At 36.1% G+C, this 15,423-nt stretch overlaps 1 protein-coding gene across 3 annotated transcripts in view; it reads left to right on the plus strand.

The window, feature by feature from the left end:
• The window catches only part of POLA1 (DNA polymerase alpha 1, catalytic subunit), a 195,300-nt gene that overhangs the window by 64,022 nt on the left and 115,855 nt on the right, over positions 1-15,423 (plus strand). For all 3 annotated transcript variants that reach the window (XM_017827154.1, XM_017827155.1, XM_017827156.1), the window contains exons 27-32: positions 4,819-4,851; positions 6,424-6,516; positions 9,966-10,171; positions 11,429-11,561; positions 13,092-13,223; positions 15,123-15,297. In XM_017827154.1, the coding sequence (XP_017682643.1) occupies positions 4,819-4,851; positions 6,424-6,516; positions 9,966-10,171; positions 11,429-11,561; positions 13,092-13,223; positions 15,123-15,297 (772 nt within the window). The remainder of the gene's footprint in view (positions 1-4,818; positions 4,852-6,423; positions 6,517-9,965; positions 10,172-11,428; positions 11,562-13,091; positions 13,224-15,122; positions 15,298-15,423) is intronic.

A 15,423-nucleotide genomic window follows, 5' to 3' on the forward strand; every position in this document is an offset into this window, starting at 1 on the left:
AAGAAAAACAAAGCCAAACCAATCCCTAAAACAACATAGAAGGGGAAATGTTGGCAGCATGGGGTGTATTTGTGATGCTGTTAATGTTTCCTAAGAGTGTACATTTTGGAAAAATGTAACTTTGCCTTGTCAAAGTACAGCAAATATTCAGTAAAAGCTCTTTGAAACAAACTTATTTATTAACTACTTTGATCACTCAAACTTTTCTAAATCAAGCCCATTGTGTGATACAAAGGCTATATTGTGATTCTTCATTCTTTGTGGCAAACAAGGCCTCCATCTTTCACTTATGGTTAGGGCATATGTACCTTTCTGTCCAATGACAGAAACCTATATTGAAAATCCTCCTTATTAAAATCCTTTTGTAGCATCCTGTGGCTGTGGTTTATCAGTCCTAGAGGCTACTTAACACAAAATCCTAGCAAATCTAATGAATATGTTGCAAAAATACAGAGGTTCAGAAATACTTCTTAGGTAGATTAGTGAGTGGTGTTACTGGAACACAGTTTTTCCAGCCCATTTATTCCTCTGTGTCATGGGAAGGACTAGCTAGTATGAATTACTAAAGCAGATGACAGATTTATTTTTTTACTATATAATTGCACAAGTAAACAAATGAGGTGGAAAAATGTATCAGGTCTACTGTAGTAGTCTTCAAAAATACAGTTTTTGCTAATGCCTTAAGACTGCTGGCTTTTCTCCTTGAGCAAAGTGAAGCATAAGTGATTATTTTTATTTTTGGGGTGGGATGCGTCTCTGGTAAAATGTTTTTGTAATGATTCTGCTCAGTCTTTTCAGTCTGCTCTTAAGTCTCCCTTTCTGTTCCTTCATGTCTGCAACCCCAGGAATCCACAGAAAATGTTTTCAAGAGAAATCTTTGCCTCAGCATATTAGTTTTGTGTTCTGTCTCATTGATTTTTAACTTTGGTATATTAGCTTGTTCCCACAGAAGCATCCTCTTCTCAGAAGGTACTCTTTAGTTGGTTTTAAATAAGGAATCTTTAAAAATATTTGATGTAATGGATAATAATAAAGCTGTTCTTTGTATATATATTTATTTTTAATCATTCCCTGTCTTAAATCACAACCTCATTTAATTAAGTAATTAGTGAGTTGGAGTGGGATTAGGACAGCAAATTTTGCTGTTTGATGATTGCTTGTCTGCAATTACAATCCTTCAGTTTATATTGAATTGCAGTTCATGGGTGAGAGAATGTGTGTTGCTAGTCTTGCTTTTACAAGGAGAAAAGTTAAAATAGAATTTCACAGATGTTCACTGTGCTGAGAAGTTCACGGGTTTTTAGAAGTATATGTTTGCTGGGGGGAGGGGGGCATGGCTGTACAGATGGGTTGCCAGGCAATTAATTCTTCCTACTTGGATTGTCTGCAATAGGAGACAATCCAGCTCTCATAAGCAGTGCAATATTATTTGCAAAAGGAAACTACCCAATACCATTTTTCTTATTCTCTCCTTCTTTCTTCTGTCTTCCCAGCCTCCCTTCCTGTGCTGTGCATTTCTGAGAAACCGCCAAGGATTGATATGATAGCAGGGCTGTCATTCTTTTTAACAAAAAAAAAAATAAAAGAAAAAAGAAAAAAAAAAGAGAAGCCTCTTTTATTCTAGGTATTTTAATAGAGTCCCATTAAGGATGTATTGCTGACTGAAATATTGGCATGAAGGGCTCTCACTGAGCTGAGCCCAGGAATTAAGAAGTCAGGAAATGGGCTTCTGCATTGCTAAAGAACCTTGTGTGACACAGTATCTCCTGATTGGGGGGATCATTACTGCTATTATGACTCGACTTGCGTAGGAATTTTAAATTTCATCTGAATGTCAGTAATAACCCTCTTAGCAAATTATCCTGAATAAAATCACGAAGGCATTTTATATAATAGGTGTTGAATTACTGGATAGATTTGCTAATTAAATACTCTTTGTTCTGCTGCAGTTGACATTACAGGGTAAGATCTTGAACAATTATTCTCAACAGCTGTACTTTGTTAAGGGAAAAATTAACTACAAAGTTTATTTTTTTTCTACACTTGAAGTTGGCAGATTTTTGAAATGTGCTTGAAAAAAATTCCATCATCCAATTGGTAATGAGAAGATAAATATGCAGGTGTTGCTGTGAAATCAGATAACTACTGACTGCCTTATTAATGAATTTAGCAATACTTTATAACCTTCTGTTTTGTAGCTGTTGGCACTTACAAGTGATCTCCTGTCAGACTGGGTAGCACTAGCATATGCCAGTCACTTGATGAAGCTTACTTGTCTGTGACCCTCTTGTTGTGATTACCTACACCCACTGCTGTCCTCAGGGACAACTGAGAAATGGTTTTTGCACAGTCGAAATATTTTTTAGTAGGGTTTATTCCTTTAAAAAAAAAAGTTATCTTTCTCATTATTAGTAGATAGCATTATTTCAGAGAATGAAATAGAAAAGGCCAGAGATGATCAAGGGGGAAATGGTAGGCTTTCTTTTCTTTTCAATATAGTCTCTTAATTTCTGTCCAATTTTAAAATTTTGTTTTAGGGACTTCTGTTTGCTTTTGGAGTACTAAGAGAGGGGTATAACCTTTCTCTGTACGAGTTAGCTAATAAGTGAGAGAAGGGGTTGTGGAGTGGTGAATATGTTGCAATTTTGATTACTTTATACAAAATATGATGCCAGTGATATGTCTTCAGAATAATTTCAAAACTCCATGGAAAGGTGGTGGGGCTGTGCTGTGTGAATCACTCATAGGAGATGAATAGGAGTGGAGTACCTTTTTTTAAGCTTCAGATTAAAATGGAATCAGGTGTGTCTGAGCACCTACAGCCTGGGGTGAATCTGCAGCTGAGACTCAGCATTTTCCTGTTCTTCTTTGTCTGTGTAGAAGATTGAGGCCGGCTGAGTTCTTTGCATTTTCAGCAGAGTTCAGGCATCACATTGTCCAAGTGTCTAGTTTGCAGCATCAGTGGATGGTCGTTAAACCAACTGGGTGTTTTAAACATGATCCAGAGAGTGTAAAACTGTGGGTATCCGTGTGTGCTTGGGGAATAACCCTGATAGGGGCACGCGTTGTGAGTCAGCTGTGTCAAAGTTACATTGTAGTTTGGAACTGAACCTGACCTTAAATGTCTTGAAGGGAATATAGCTTTCAGTGCATAATTTAAAACAAACCTAAAAAACATCATACTTCAGTATGCATCACTGGTTGTGTGAAGGTTCAGAAATATTAAAGAAACTTGCCATATTAAAGGAATCGCAGGGTTGTCATCTTGGTTTTGTACTGTTATGCAGAGGTGGACATTTCACCCTGTTTCAGAATTGCTTGCTGTGATAGCTGTAGTCGGTATCATGACAGTCAAGACTCTTGGCTTCATTTTAGACTCCTTGGCCTTATGAAAGTCATGAGATTTCCCTGAAGGTGGTCTTACTCCCACTGAGCATGGCCAGCTCTTGCCTGTTAGTCCTTTTTCTTGCCTCATCCCTGCTAATTTCTACTGCTCAGCTCCCTGTCACAGGCTTGACTAAAAGCCATAATTCCACCTTTTGGCAAATACAGCCAAGGAGTATTGCAATTTAACATATGAAAAATAGTAAAACTGAGACTATGTTGCTAAATTTAATATAAGCTGTTGAAATAGTGTGTTACCTGACAAAATTTATAGTTCCAAATTGTTTGGGTTCACCTAATAGACTCTGATCTGTCATTGCTGTAACATAACACGTGGTTCAAAGTAATCTTCTTTAAGAAAATTTATAATAGAAATATATATGAGTAGCAGGGTTAACTGAAGAAGAACTGAGGTTTATGCTGAGTGATGATGGAAAGGACTGAAACCAGGGAACTGGAATCTGGAGCTGTGTGCCAGAGCACCAGGATGTTGACAAGAAGGAAATGGGTAATACAGTGGAACCATGGCCAAGTGACTGAAGGAATGGACCAGATGTTGATTCTTGTGCAGCTGTGTGAGATTCACCAAGCCCTTCCTGCTGCAGCAGCTACACATTTTTTTTATCAAGCTGGTTTTACTTTCTCTGCCTGTGCTACAGCTGTACCTGTGGCTTCAGGTGATATGCTCTCCCACCCCTCTCCACTGTACTGACCACTCCTGGAGATGGAAGCAGGAGCCTACTTTATAGCTATTTCTAAGGTTCAAAGAGATGCTATACAGAGCATTTGGGGAACTTGGGATGAACTCTTGGCTGAGGAACAAGCTTAGTTACACATGGATTTGCCCATTGATTCAACATCTGTATCCTATCTTTATCCCAGCTCCTTGTCCCAGTTCTGGTTTCCATGAGGAGTTTGCTTTTTGATGACCCATTTTGAGATCATGACAAGGGTAATCAACCTTTTGACTGTGTCTTGTTAAGTGAGCACTATCCAGGCTGTACTGAATAAGACAGGACGTTTTGGGGAAAAAATTTAATGACATTCAGAGATAAGATGATGGATATGAGGACGACAACTGGCCTAAATTACTGAAACAGACTTAATTCTGGCCCTTGCTGATTAGGTTTTATTTGAGCCATTTGATTCAGTGTTCGTTTTTTCCTAAGGTAGAATGTGTGTGCGCACATGCAATTTTGAGATTTGTTTTAATCTTGTTTTAGGGGAGTTAATAATAGCATTAATACAAGGTCAAATGAGAATTTACTCATGTAATAGGAGTATTGAGGTGACTGTGTGTTGCCAGGAGAGAGGTGGTTTGCTTTGTTTTGAAAGGTGAGAGCATTTGGAGTTAGCAACCTAATGGATATGTTTGCATGTGTTAGCCTGTAATTATATCATACGCTAATCTTTGATAATTTTTTTTTATTTCAGATTTTGATGCATACCAAGGAGATGGTGCAGAAGGTAATGCTGAGCATTTTCATTAAACAACAACCCTTAAAGAGCACACCTGGTGAAATTTTTTTATTCTAGGAGAACTGTAACCCAAACAGACCTGAAATCACTTCTTAGGATGCCTGGTTTACAAATGTAATCCTTCGTAATGGATTATAGCTTTTTTCTTTTCCTACCACAGATATGATCTGGCCCCTGCTTGAAGCCTATGCGTGACTGTTTCAAGCAAATTAGCAACAGTGCTAATTAGAGTTTACTCATAGACCTGTTACACCATGTGTTCTAGTGGTTTATTATGGTTTATTTTTTGGCATCCTTTAAACTCTGTCACAGAGTGGTTTTTTGACTATATGGAATTTAACATGGACATAGCCATGCTGCAGTTTTTACAGCTGCATTGATTTTCCATCACTGAAGACATTGGCTTTTGTTATTTTTTTAAGTTAATATTATGTAATTATATTCATCTGCCTGGGTTTTTTGGTGAAATTTGCTGGTGTTGGCAGTTTTTCCTCTTCTTTTTTTCTTGCTAGGCCTTTCATATGCACCTCAGGCTTTTTTATGCGCTTCAATTTGTCTAGAGTTTGCTCCTTTATCCTGGAGTATTATGGAAGTCTGGCTGGTGTTTGAACACAGCCTTTTCCAAGTAGGTCATTTGAATTGTTAGATGGATCAGAATGAGAGATGTCGTGAAGGGCAGAGTGTCAGTCAGAGAGGAGGAACTGAGTAGGTGTTTGGATTGATCTCCAGGTGTAATTGTTCAGTAGTTCAATCTGGGAACATAAAACTTGTGAGTCATAGTAGCTAGATCCTTATCCAAAAGGAGTACCATGTTCCCTGAAAGATCTGCTGCCCAGGGGAGGATTAATACAGATAATTAGATTACAGCAGAAGTTATAAGATGGAGGTGGGAAGATGGAAATATGAAACCACATTCACGATCTGAAAAAGTGTAAAGAAGAGCAGCCTAATCTGGACAATGCTGTGGTATTCTCAGTTATTGTTACCTACTAGCCAATACTTTCACTAGATTTACTTGAAATAGAGCATCTAAGTATTTTCTTTTTTCTGTGACCTTTTTTTTCCCCAATACTACTTTGATGGCTACAAATGGAATAAGATACCTGACTGTGGTATTGTCTTTCAAGCACTTTGGCTAAATGCCTTGTGTGAATTTGTCCAGCAGTCTCTGAGCCGAAGTGATCTTCTTGTATCCTAGCAGTCCAAAGTTATTTTTGATTAGAGTTCCTGCTGTTTCTCAAGATCAGACTTGTTCACTGACTTATTTTTCTAGTATTCATTTAGTAAGATATAACCTACTTCTATTATGTACACAAATGAGCAGTGGGGTTTTTTTTAAACATGTCAGTGGTTTCAGTTTCTTTATTCTTTTTAAATATAAATATGTTTTAATGAAATATACAGACTTATCAGTAAAAATTTATTTTACATTTTTCTGTTTTTTTGGTATTTAAGGGATAGTATTCAGATAATGATATTTTTGAATCTTGAAAATAGTGTGAGACTTAAAAAAGATGTAGTAGTTATATTTTGTTTTTCAAAGCAATTTGTTTCATTTAGATGAACCTTGAGGTGATTTATGGAGACACAGATTCCATTATGATAAACACTAATAGTACCAATTTGGATGAGGTCTTCAAGCTGGGGAATAAGGTAAGGGAATTTTTTCTTTTGTTATGCTAAGTGGAGCAGATGGTATTAAGATAGGACTCCATGGCAGAAGCAGAGAATAGGCCACAAGGAAGAACTTGACAACATGTGGAATCTATGAAGTAGTAAAATCTCAGACTGCTCTTTTTCGGGTGTAGCTATTCTGTGCATTTTTAAAAGTGATTAGATTAAATGAAACATTTCATTGCATAACGAGCTTTTTTTACCAATCCTAAGTTAGCAGGAGATCATCTCAGTATTTGGAAAGCCAAAATGTAAGGTACAGTTCCTCCTTCACGTTAATTCTAGGTACAATGTGAACAGTTTTGACTTTTTTTCACGAGGGATGTCTCTCAGTTTTGTTTAGTTATGTAATTTCTATTACACTCAATGTGCCATTAGAATTTTAATGGTAAATTCAAATATTAATTTCCAAGGTATACCAAATACAGAAGAGAGATCTCTGATTAGTAGTTGGCAATTGATTACGTGGAAGTTTTGGGGGTCTCAGAAATTTTGGAAGAGAAGCGAGAAATGTTTCAGAACTTTTTGATGAGAAGATGTAAGTGAAGTTGTTTTTGAAAGATGGAAGAAGTTGTGATGAAAATGAGAGCTACAAAAACTCTAAAAGACCAAAGAAAACACAGAGGTTTCATTCAGTGTAGTATTAAAGTCCTGTAATTTTAAGGCAAGAGTGATTCTAGGATCTTTTAGACTATTTCTACCTTCATGCTAGTTGGTACATTGAGAATTAGATGCATTCAGGAGCACAGAAAATTGAAAGATCTTGATGTCTTGATAACCAAGTAGCAGGAGGGCTGATGGCATGGAAGAAAGCAATCTCTCTTTTTTGTTTGCCACATGCAAGACTACAGATAATTTTAAATGTATATACAGTAGTGTATAAGAAAGTTTAATCTTACTCTAGTTTTGTGTGTGTGTGGTTTCATTCTGATTTGGTTTTTGTCCCTATACTCCCATTTGTTGGCTAAATGTTGGAGAGGATCAGTAAAATAATAATAATTGTTATGAAGTCTGACAGGATCAGTACAATATGTTAAATATTTCTGTCTTACAGTCAGGTTTGCTGAGAAGATAGGTAATTTTTTGAACTTGTCACCTGCTTAATGGTTCTTTTTAAGAGTGAAATCTTAAGCCTTTTTTATCCATTGTACTTCTGTATTATATATCAGTTGGGGTTGGTTTTTTAATTTAAAAAATGGACAAAGATATGTTTTGATTAAAATCAAGTACAAAATATGAAAACTTTAAAAGTAAATAAACTTATGTTTGTAAACAAGCACACTCAAATCTAGAATCACAACTGTGAGCTTTGTGGCTCTCAGTATTCTTTCTGTGTCATAAAAAAGTGATTCGTATCTGTCTTGTTTCATGTTTCTTGTTTGTTTATTCTTCAAGGAAGCGATATTTATTTACTTGTTTTTTGCAAACACTTTTATCATTTATATTTTCCTCATTTTGCATAATTCATATAAAAAAATCAGGATAAAGAATTGTCCTTGTTGATGAGGAACACTAAGAAATGTCACTATTTCGTTGCATAATAATTTCTTTCCCAAAATTTCATGTTCAGTTATACTTTTGCCTATTAGTGGACTGTATGGAAAGCACACAAGTTTAATGCAAACAATTATGGTGAGAGCGGTTAGTGAATATACCTCTGTTCTGAATAAAGTGTGAATTTATAGGTTATCTTCAGGGGTTAGGCATTCCTCCAAGAGATTAATTTTGGTTTTCCATTGGAGAAAATTCTCTCATGTGCTTTCTCACAGGTTTCTGGTTGTGTTCACTCCTGTCCTTAACCTTCCATTATCTCCATGCCCATTTTAGTTATTACGCAGCAGAATTTTATGTTTCCTGTTTTCACTGTATTCTCGTGAATCAGATTTGGCAGTACATTCCATACTGCAATGTTGCTGGTGTTTGAGCACTTGATTATTATGATGTAAAAAAAATAAATATTGGGAATACTTTAAAAGTCACAGAAAAATATTCAAAGGAATTGACTGTTTTAACAAAGAAAAGATGAACCTCTTGGCAAAATGGTTTTGCCTCATGACGTCCTTTAAATCTTACAAATATACAAGGGATAGCAAAGTAATGATGATTCCTGCAATAGGAAAAATAGAGATCTGAGAAGAATTAAGTACACATATATATGTGTGCAAATACATGGAAAATTTGTAAGGAAAGTTTTGGTTAAAACTGGTAACCTGGGCCCAAAGCTGGATAGAAAACCAGTGAGATTTTATGCTGAAGGTGCTGTGTTTAATGAGGGTATATGTTAGATGGCAAAAGAACTTGAACCTATATAAAACTTCAGTGAGATGTGAGAAAAGGAAAGTTCATAGTTGGTGGTCTGTGACAAGAGAACTGGAAATAATGGAGCAAGAGTGGATAGGGAGATACTGAAAATCAAGAGGGAAGGTAAGTTGTAGAGGAAAGTAAGTGAAAAGTAGAATGTGAATACAGAACAGGACATCTGACATATGTAGATATTCTGTTGAAGAACATAAAGTAAAAACATGAAGAAAGAAAAATGCAAGTGGGAAACTTTTAGCTGAGCCAGTAGGTGGGTGAATGTGTACTGGAACCAAAGTTTGCTGCTGAAGGTACATGAGCTGTTTTAAGCTGTTGCAATTCTGTCCCCTTAGAACAGAGGTAAGAGATGTGAAGCCACTTGATACTTGGTGCTATATTAAGACAACACAGCAAGTGCCATTTGGAGCTTTTGTATGTGGATAAGACATAGCCTGTGTGTAGAAAAATGGCACCTTTTCATCTCAAGGAAATCAGGCTATAGAAAAAGTAGGCATATTGTGGAGAAGGGTAAAAATAAACACTTGCCTTTTTGTGCAGGTTTTTCCTGAACATGCACACGCAGAGCTCTGGTCTGCAGTCATAGTTCTTCCTCCCCTCCCTGGTTTAGGGTGAGGGTGGGAAGAAAAAAACCAGTGCCTTTGCAAGACACTGTTTTATAAAGCTATTTCCTTTTTCTGTCTAAGTGACCATCTCTTATCTTTTGCTAGTAGGTAGATCCCAACTGTGTAGTCCCTTGTTTGCTTAATTTATGTGAGAGACCTAGGTGGAGTAGCTGTCCTAGTAAAACAGACTGGAGTCGGTTATCTGCAAGGTCACATTCAGTCCCATGTTTTCTGCCTTGCTTAATTTTATTGAGGAGGTAGCTGTACCAAGCTGTAAATCCTGAAGAAGGCGATGGATGAACCCTAATTTTAATAGTAGATCATAGTCACTACTGTGTACTTAATTAATTTGTGATACCTGACCAGTCTTTAAAATCTGTGTGCAAACACACAGTGTGTAATGTTACTTGTTTTAAAACTTAAGAATAATTCACTTAGAGATGGAAGTTAAATTTGTCCATAGTTACTAAGTTGTTGCATTTGGTTTTAATGTTGATGCATTCACAGATCAAAAGTGAAGTGAACAAGCTCTACAAATTGTTGGAAATTGATATTGATGGAATTTTTAAGTCCTTGCTATTGTTAAAGAAGAAGAAGTACGCTGCTCTGACTGTGGAACCAACAGGAGATGGGAAATATGTAACTAAACAAGAACTGAAAGGATTGGATATAGTCCGAAGAGATTGGTGTGATCTTGCAAAAGAGACTGGAAAGTGAGTTTCTTGGTGGCATTGTCCTCTTTGCTCTGTTTTAAACAGTATGTGGTTTGTAAATGTTTGATACCACATGGCACAGATTGGTAACTGACATCACTGTTAGTATTTTTTGGCTGATTTTTGTAGGAGATGGTAAACATTATGTTTTGATTGGTAACAGGTTATACTTGTGCAAGTCCAAATGTCTCTGATTTCACTGTCTGGTTTTGCATCTTCTGTGGAAGCTGTGCTTTTGAGTTGTTGCAGTTTTGTGTGTACTGTTTAAAAAAACAGAGCTGAAATCTTGTGAAAATGGTTTGGAGTCACAGGTTCTAGGTCAGATTTTATTTTTTGTTTCAAAGATGGGTAAAGATTTGGTGGGCACCTCTTTCAGCATCCTCTAATAAGGCTGTGGAAGTGTGCTGGGTGCAGCCTGAGGAGGTGATCCCTTTCCCCAAGACTGCTTCTCTTCCATTTTTTGAAGGAGACTCTTCTGATACTTCTGATACTTGTGACGGATATTGGATTGATTGTTTGATAAGTGTCAATGCACAAGGCATTTTCATGCTTGAATTCAATAGAAGTAGTGCATTTAGCACTGTAGAAAGAAAATTGGAGTGAGTGGAGAGGTGGTCTTCTGGGTGCTGACTCATATTGTATACTGCCTCTTGAAAATGTAACTTAAATAACTCATGGCCCAAATGGATCCAAAAATGAGTACTTTTTTACATCTGTGAAAATATACCACACACTTGCTTACTGTTCTTAAGACTTGCATTTTCTAAGAAAAGATGCATCATAATAGAAGCAAATTTTTCCAAGTTAGGAATGTATTAGTAATTAAAGCTATACAAATGTTTGAGAGTGTTCTTTAGTGACTAACTCTTCTGCAGCTGGCAGATCTTCCAACCACATTTTACAGAAATAGGCAAGACTTCGCTTACTTGATATGTTCTCTTCTCCCCCATCTTAGGATACCTGCTATGGAATAATAAATGGCAACGTGATAAGGGAGCAGAAAATAGAAACCGCTTGCACTCAATTCCAAATCACTATTTAGCATTAGAACTATTTGCAATAATTTACTTTTAGTAAAATAAGTAAATAAATAAAACACAGTATGAAATATCCTGGCAAATTTCTATAAATTTTGCATCAGACTTCATCCTCAGCCTCTTTAATTTCTAGGAATAGCCCAGGGGAAGAGAGGATTGTGTCTATTGTAATGGTTTTGCTTTGCATGTCTTAAGCTTAATTTCTGGACTGTTTTTGCAGCTATGTAATTGGTCAGATTCTTTCTGATCAGCCCCGAGACATAATTGTGGAAAATATTCAAAGGCGACTTATAGAAATTGGAGAAAATGTGATCAGTGGTCGGATCCCAGTAAATCAGTTTGAAATAAACAAGGTAAATGATCTCTCAGCTCTTTTCTGTCTCAGAAGAACTTTGCTGTTCCTGAACATATTGACTAATGATAAAAATATTTTTAATCTTTATGATGCTGTGAAATAGCAGGAGTTTTATTAGGTACTGAATATCATGGAACATACTGCAAAGATCCTGCAGTATGAGGAAAAAATTACCTACTGGGGCTGGAGGCCCCAGAATAACATCTTTGTGTCTTGTCCTATCCTACACTCATTCTGCACTTAAAGATAGGCATGATAGCTCATGCTATCAGGAGTTTTTCCCCTCAGTTATTACTTTATATTTCAGGTCTAAAATACATAAACTAAAGAATTCAATGGAAAAGATTCAAATGTTCTGTTTTCTAGAAAACCCTCTTAAAAGCTTACTATTATTAGTTTATTTCCCTAGAAAGCTCTGTGGAAGAAAGCTAGTAGGCATTTTAGGATTGAATGCCCTGCAACAAGAGGTAAAATACTCTGCTTTATCTACAGGAGTTTTAGCAACAGCATTGTGAGTTTGGTTTATTTTTGTGAATCCTTGATGATAAAATGTGTATTTCTAACTTTGAAAGCCTCCCCTTCCCTGCTAGGAGGGTGTTTAGCTAATGAATTGGATATTACATGCCCCTCTATGCTTCTCATAGAAGAGATTTCCCAAACAAGCTCCATCCAAAGTTTCTCTTTTGCCAGCTGGGCATCTGTCTGCTCTGTAAGACTGTGTTAATCAGTTAAGAAATATGTTCAGGTTGTCATATGAGTGTAGAGAAATCACTGGGTTTTATGGTTGACTTAAAAAAAAAGAATGTTCTGATGGAAATATTCCAAGAGCACTTAATGTCCTAGTAGAAGATATACATTTAGCAAAACTTTCACTTTAAATACTTGAAGTTCTTCTGTTTTGCTTCTTTAGAAGAATGTATTTAACTATTAAGTCAAACGTAGTTGTTTCTAAGAATTAGGATGACAGCAAATATTTAAATGTAGCATTTTATTTTATTTAAAGGAAAAACTCTTTGGGGGATCTCAGTAGTACGAGACACATGGAAATATTTAAGTTCAGTTTTATGCTCTTGCTACAGGGCTTGTTAAGTACACTTATCTACTTGATATTCAGATTTACTTTATGACCTTAACTGGTGCAAGAGTAAGAGGCTAATCTCTGGCTCCGTTTTTGTATTTTGCGTAATATTTTCATCTTCAATTTAGTTTAATTTTAAAACAATTGCATTATGATTGTAACTGTTTTGAACTCTAATGCATTTTTCAGACAGTAATTTAAAAACACCCTCTTATTAATAGTAACATTTATAAAGTTTGAAGCACTGGTACCTAGGGCTTAATGTATGGAAAATACATTTATTACATGTATTACATCTTACTTTCTTTGCGTTGGAGATATACTTGTAGATAATAGACGGATGAAGATAGCTGCAATGTAATCTTGTCTTTTAAAGATCTGAGTCGTCCATCACTGAAGTAAAATACTTTTCTCATAGTTATGTTTCTGTTTTTTCCTTTGATATTTTAGGCATTGACAAAAGATCCACAGGATTATCCTGACAAAAAAAGCTTGCCACATGTGCATGTTGCCATGTGGATAAACTCTCAAGGAGGCCGAAAGGTGAAGGCAGGAGACACAGTGTCATATATCATTTGTCAGGTAAAAATGTCCTTCTCTGTAGCTAAATACTAGGTATTGTTTTGAGATATGGCAAAGAAAACCAATTCAGCTCCTGGAAAAATATGTTTTGGTATTTCTTTGTGGTGAGGTTATGTTATACTTTAAACTAGTTGGTTTTCTGTACTAAATTTAGTTCTGTAGAGCCTTTGAGATAAGCTCAGCTCATCCAGCTATTTCCCTGAATTCATTCATGTTTGGAACTAGAACTTACTTTAAGGAAAATATCCAGTCTTCGTTTTAAGCAGAAGAAAATTGTGGAAATTCTTGGAAAACTTGGAAAGCTAAATGGTGGTGGTGGTTAAATAGTGTCATTGTTATTTTCAGTCTTAACCTGTGTCTTCAATTTACAGTCATTGGGTCTGGCAGTAGCTCTATGTGTAGACTGAGGAATTTGAGCAACTTTCTGATTTCAGATGTTTATCCTATAAACACTTACAATTATCTCACAAATAGGCACTCCACTTTGGTTTTGCTAATTAAAAAGAAAGTGTAGGTTGAATTAGATGGACCACTATTTCAGCTCCTTCGCTGTTTAAAAGCTGTAAGGTACTGTATTTTGACTTAATGGAAAGTTCCTATCCTGGCAGGGCAAAGCTGCCAAGACTTATGAGAGTTGGGCTGTGGTTACGGCTGAGCAGTGGCACAATATGAGAGAAGAATATACTTGTTGAAAGAAGGGAGCTGAAGGAATTGCATTGTAATTATTTTTGCAAAGCAGCTGGATGAGCTGAATAGTCCTAAATTAATTTTGTTCTGAATACTAAGTTGTGTGAAAGGAGTAGGAGGGACGAATGGCTTGCAGTCTGTCTTTATTAGTGATGGGTTTTCAGCCCATGGTTGCTGACCCTATTGAAAGCAGTAGCTCGTCTTAAATGATAAAATGAAGGTGTCATGTGTTAATGCATTAGTTTTATCTTGCTGAAAAAAGACTGTACTTCCCAAAAAAAAGAGTTGTGGTACTTCCCACTGCCCCGCCCCATCCCCATAAAGGTTTATTTCTGTTAAGTTCTGCTCTAAGATTTTTGACACACATTAAAAATGAAATTTCCTAGTGCAGTTGGGGACTGGGAATACGATTTTACAGACTAAATGAGTTACATTTTCTAGAAGAGTACTGTCTTCTTAGAGTTGATACCTAATTCCTCCATGAATACTGTTTTCAATTTAATTATTGCCTTCCCAAATTGAATTATTTTCTCCTTATCTTCCTCTTTCAAATCGGAGAGGAATGTAATGTATACTTTAACCTCTGAGCGGTGTTTCTCTCGTCTTGATGTGTCACCATGCATTTCTTTCAGTATTTCTGAGTATTTTAGAATTTACTTTTCCAAATCAACCCTATTGCCTCTGTTATTTATTCGCGTGCCAATGAATGATTGTCCGTTCTTTGACCATTTATTTTATTTGTTTTTTATAGGAGCAAAGAATATAAATTTCCTGGCAAAACAGAGATAGTTTTAATATCCACGACTTAGAATTTGCTTGTTGTGCAGAATGATAATTCTAGTTTAGTACAAAGTGAATCCAAAATGCTTGCCCTCCATGTATTTTTAACTGGGTTGATGGTTACAATGCGTTTTCATTGTGCATTTCAGAATTGACAGATGGGACTGTTTACTCTGTCTGCTCGTACTGATTTGCACGTGTAGGCTGCAATAATACAAACTGGTTTTGCATTCTTGAACTTGCTAGTTGATGCCAGCATCAGCAATGCAGTTTTTTTTACTACTGCTGGATTTGCATTGGATGCATAATAAATCAATCAAAAGAGAATGATTGTGTAACAATTTTGCATTAAAATAATGCATAATATTTGAAGCATAATCCTTTGCATGGACTTATTTTCACACTTTGTTTTGTATGTGTCTCCTGTCTTAGGATGGATCAGATCTCAGTGCCAGCCAGCGAGCATATGCTCCAGAACAGTTAAAAAAGCAAGAAAATCTTACTATTGATACTCAGTACTACCTGTCGCAACAAATACATCCAGTAGTTGCTAGAATATGTGAACCCATAGAAGGAATTGATTCTGTTCTTATTGCAACGTGGTTAGGTAAGTATCGTAAATTCAGTTTATTTAAAGAATTATAAGAGTCAAAGTAACAACTTTTAATGTATGTTTCTCAACCTAAATACTTCCCCAGATCAGTTTTTTTACATCGAACAATAGCTTGTATTA

The sequence above is a fragment of the Lepidothrix coronata genome, unplaced genomic scaffold (genome assembly GCF_001604755.1).
Source record: "Lepidothrix coronata isolate B3197 unplaced genomic scaffold, Lepidothrix_coronata-1.0 Scaffold135, whole genome shotgun sequence".
Taxonomy (NCBI): domain Eukaryota; kingdom Metazoa; phylum Chordata; class Aves; order Passeriformes; family Pipridae; genus Lepidothrix; species Lepidothrix coronata.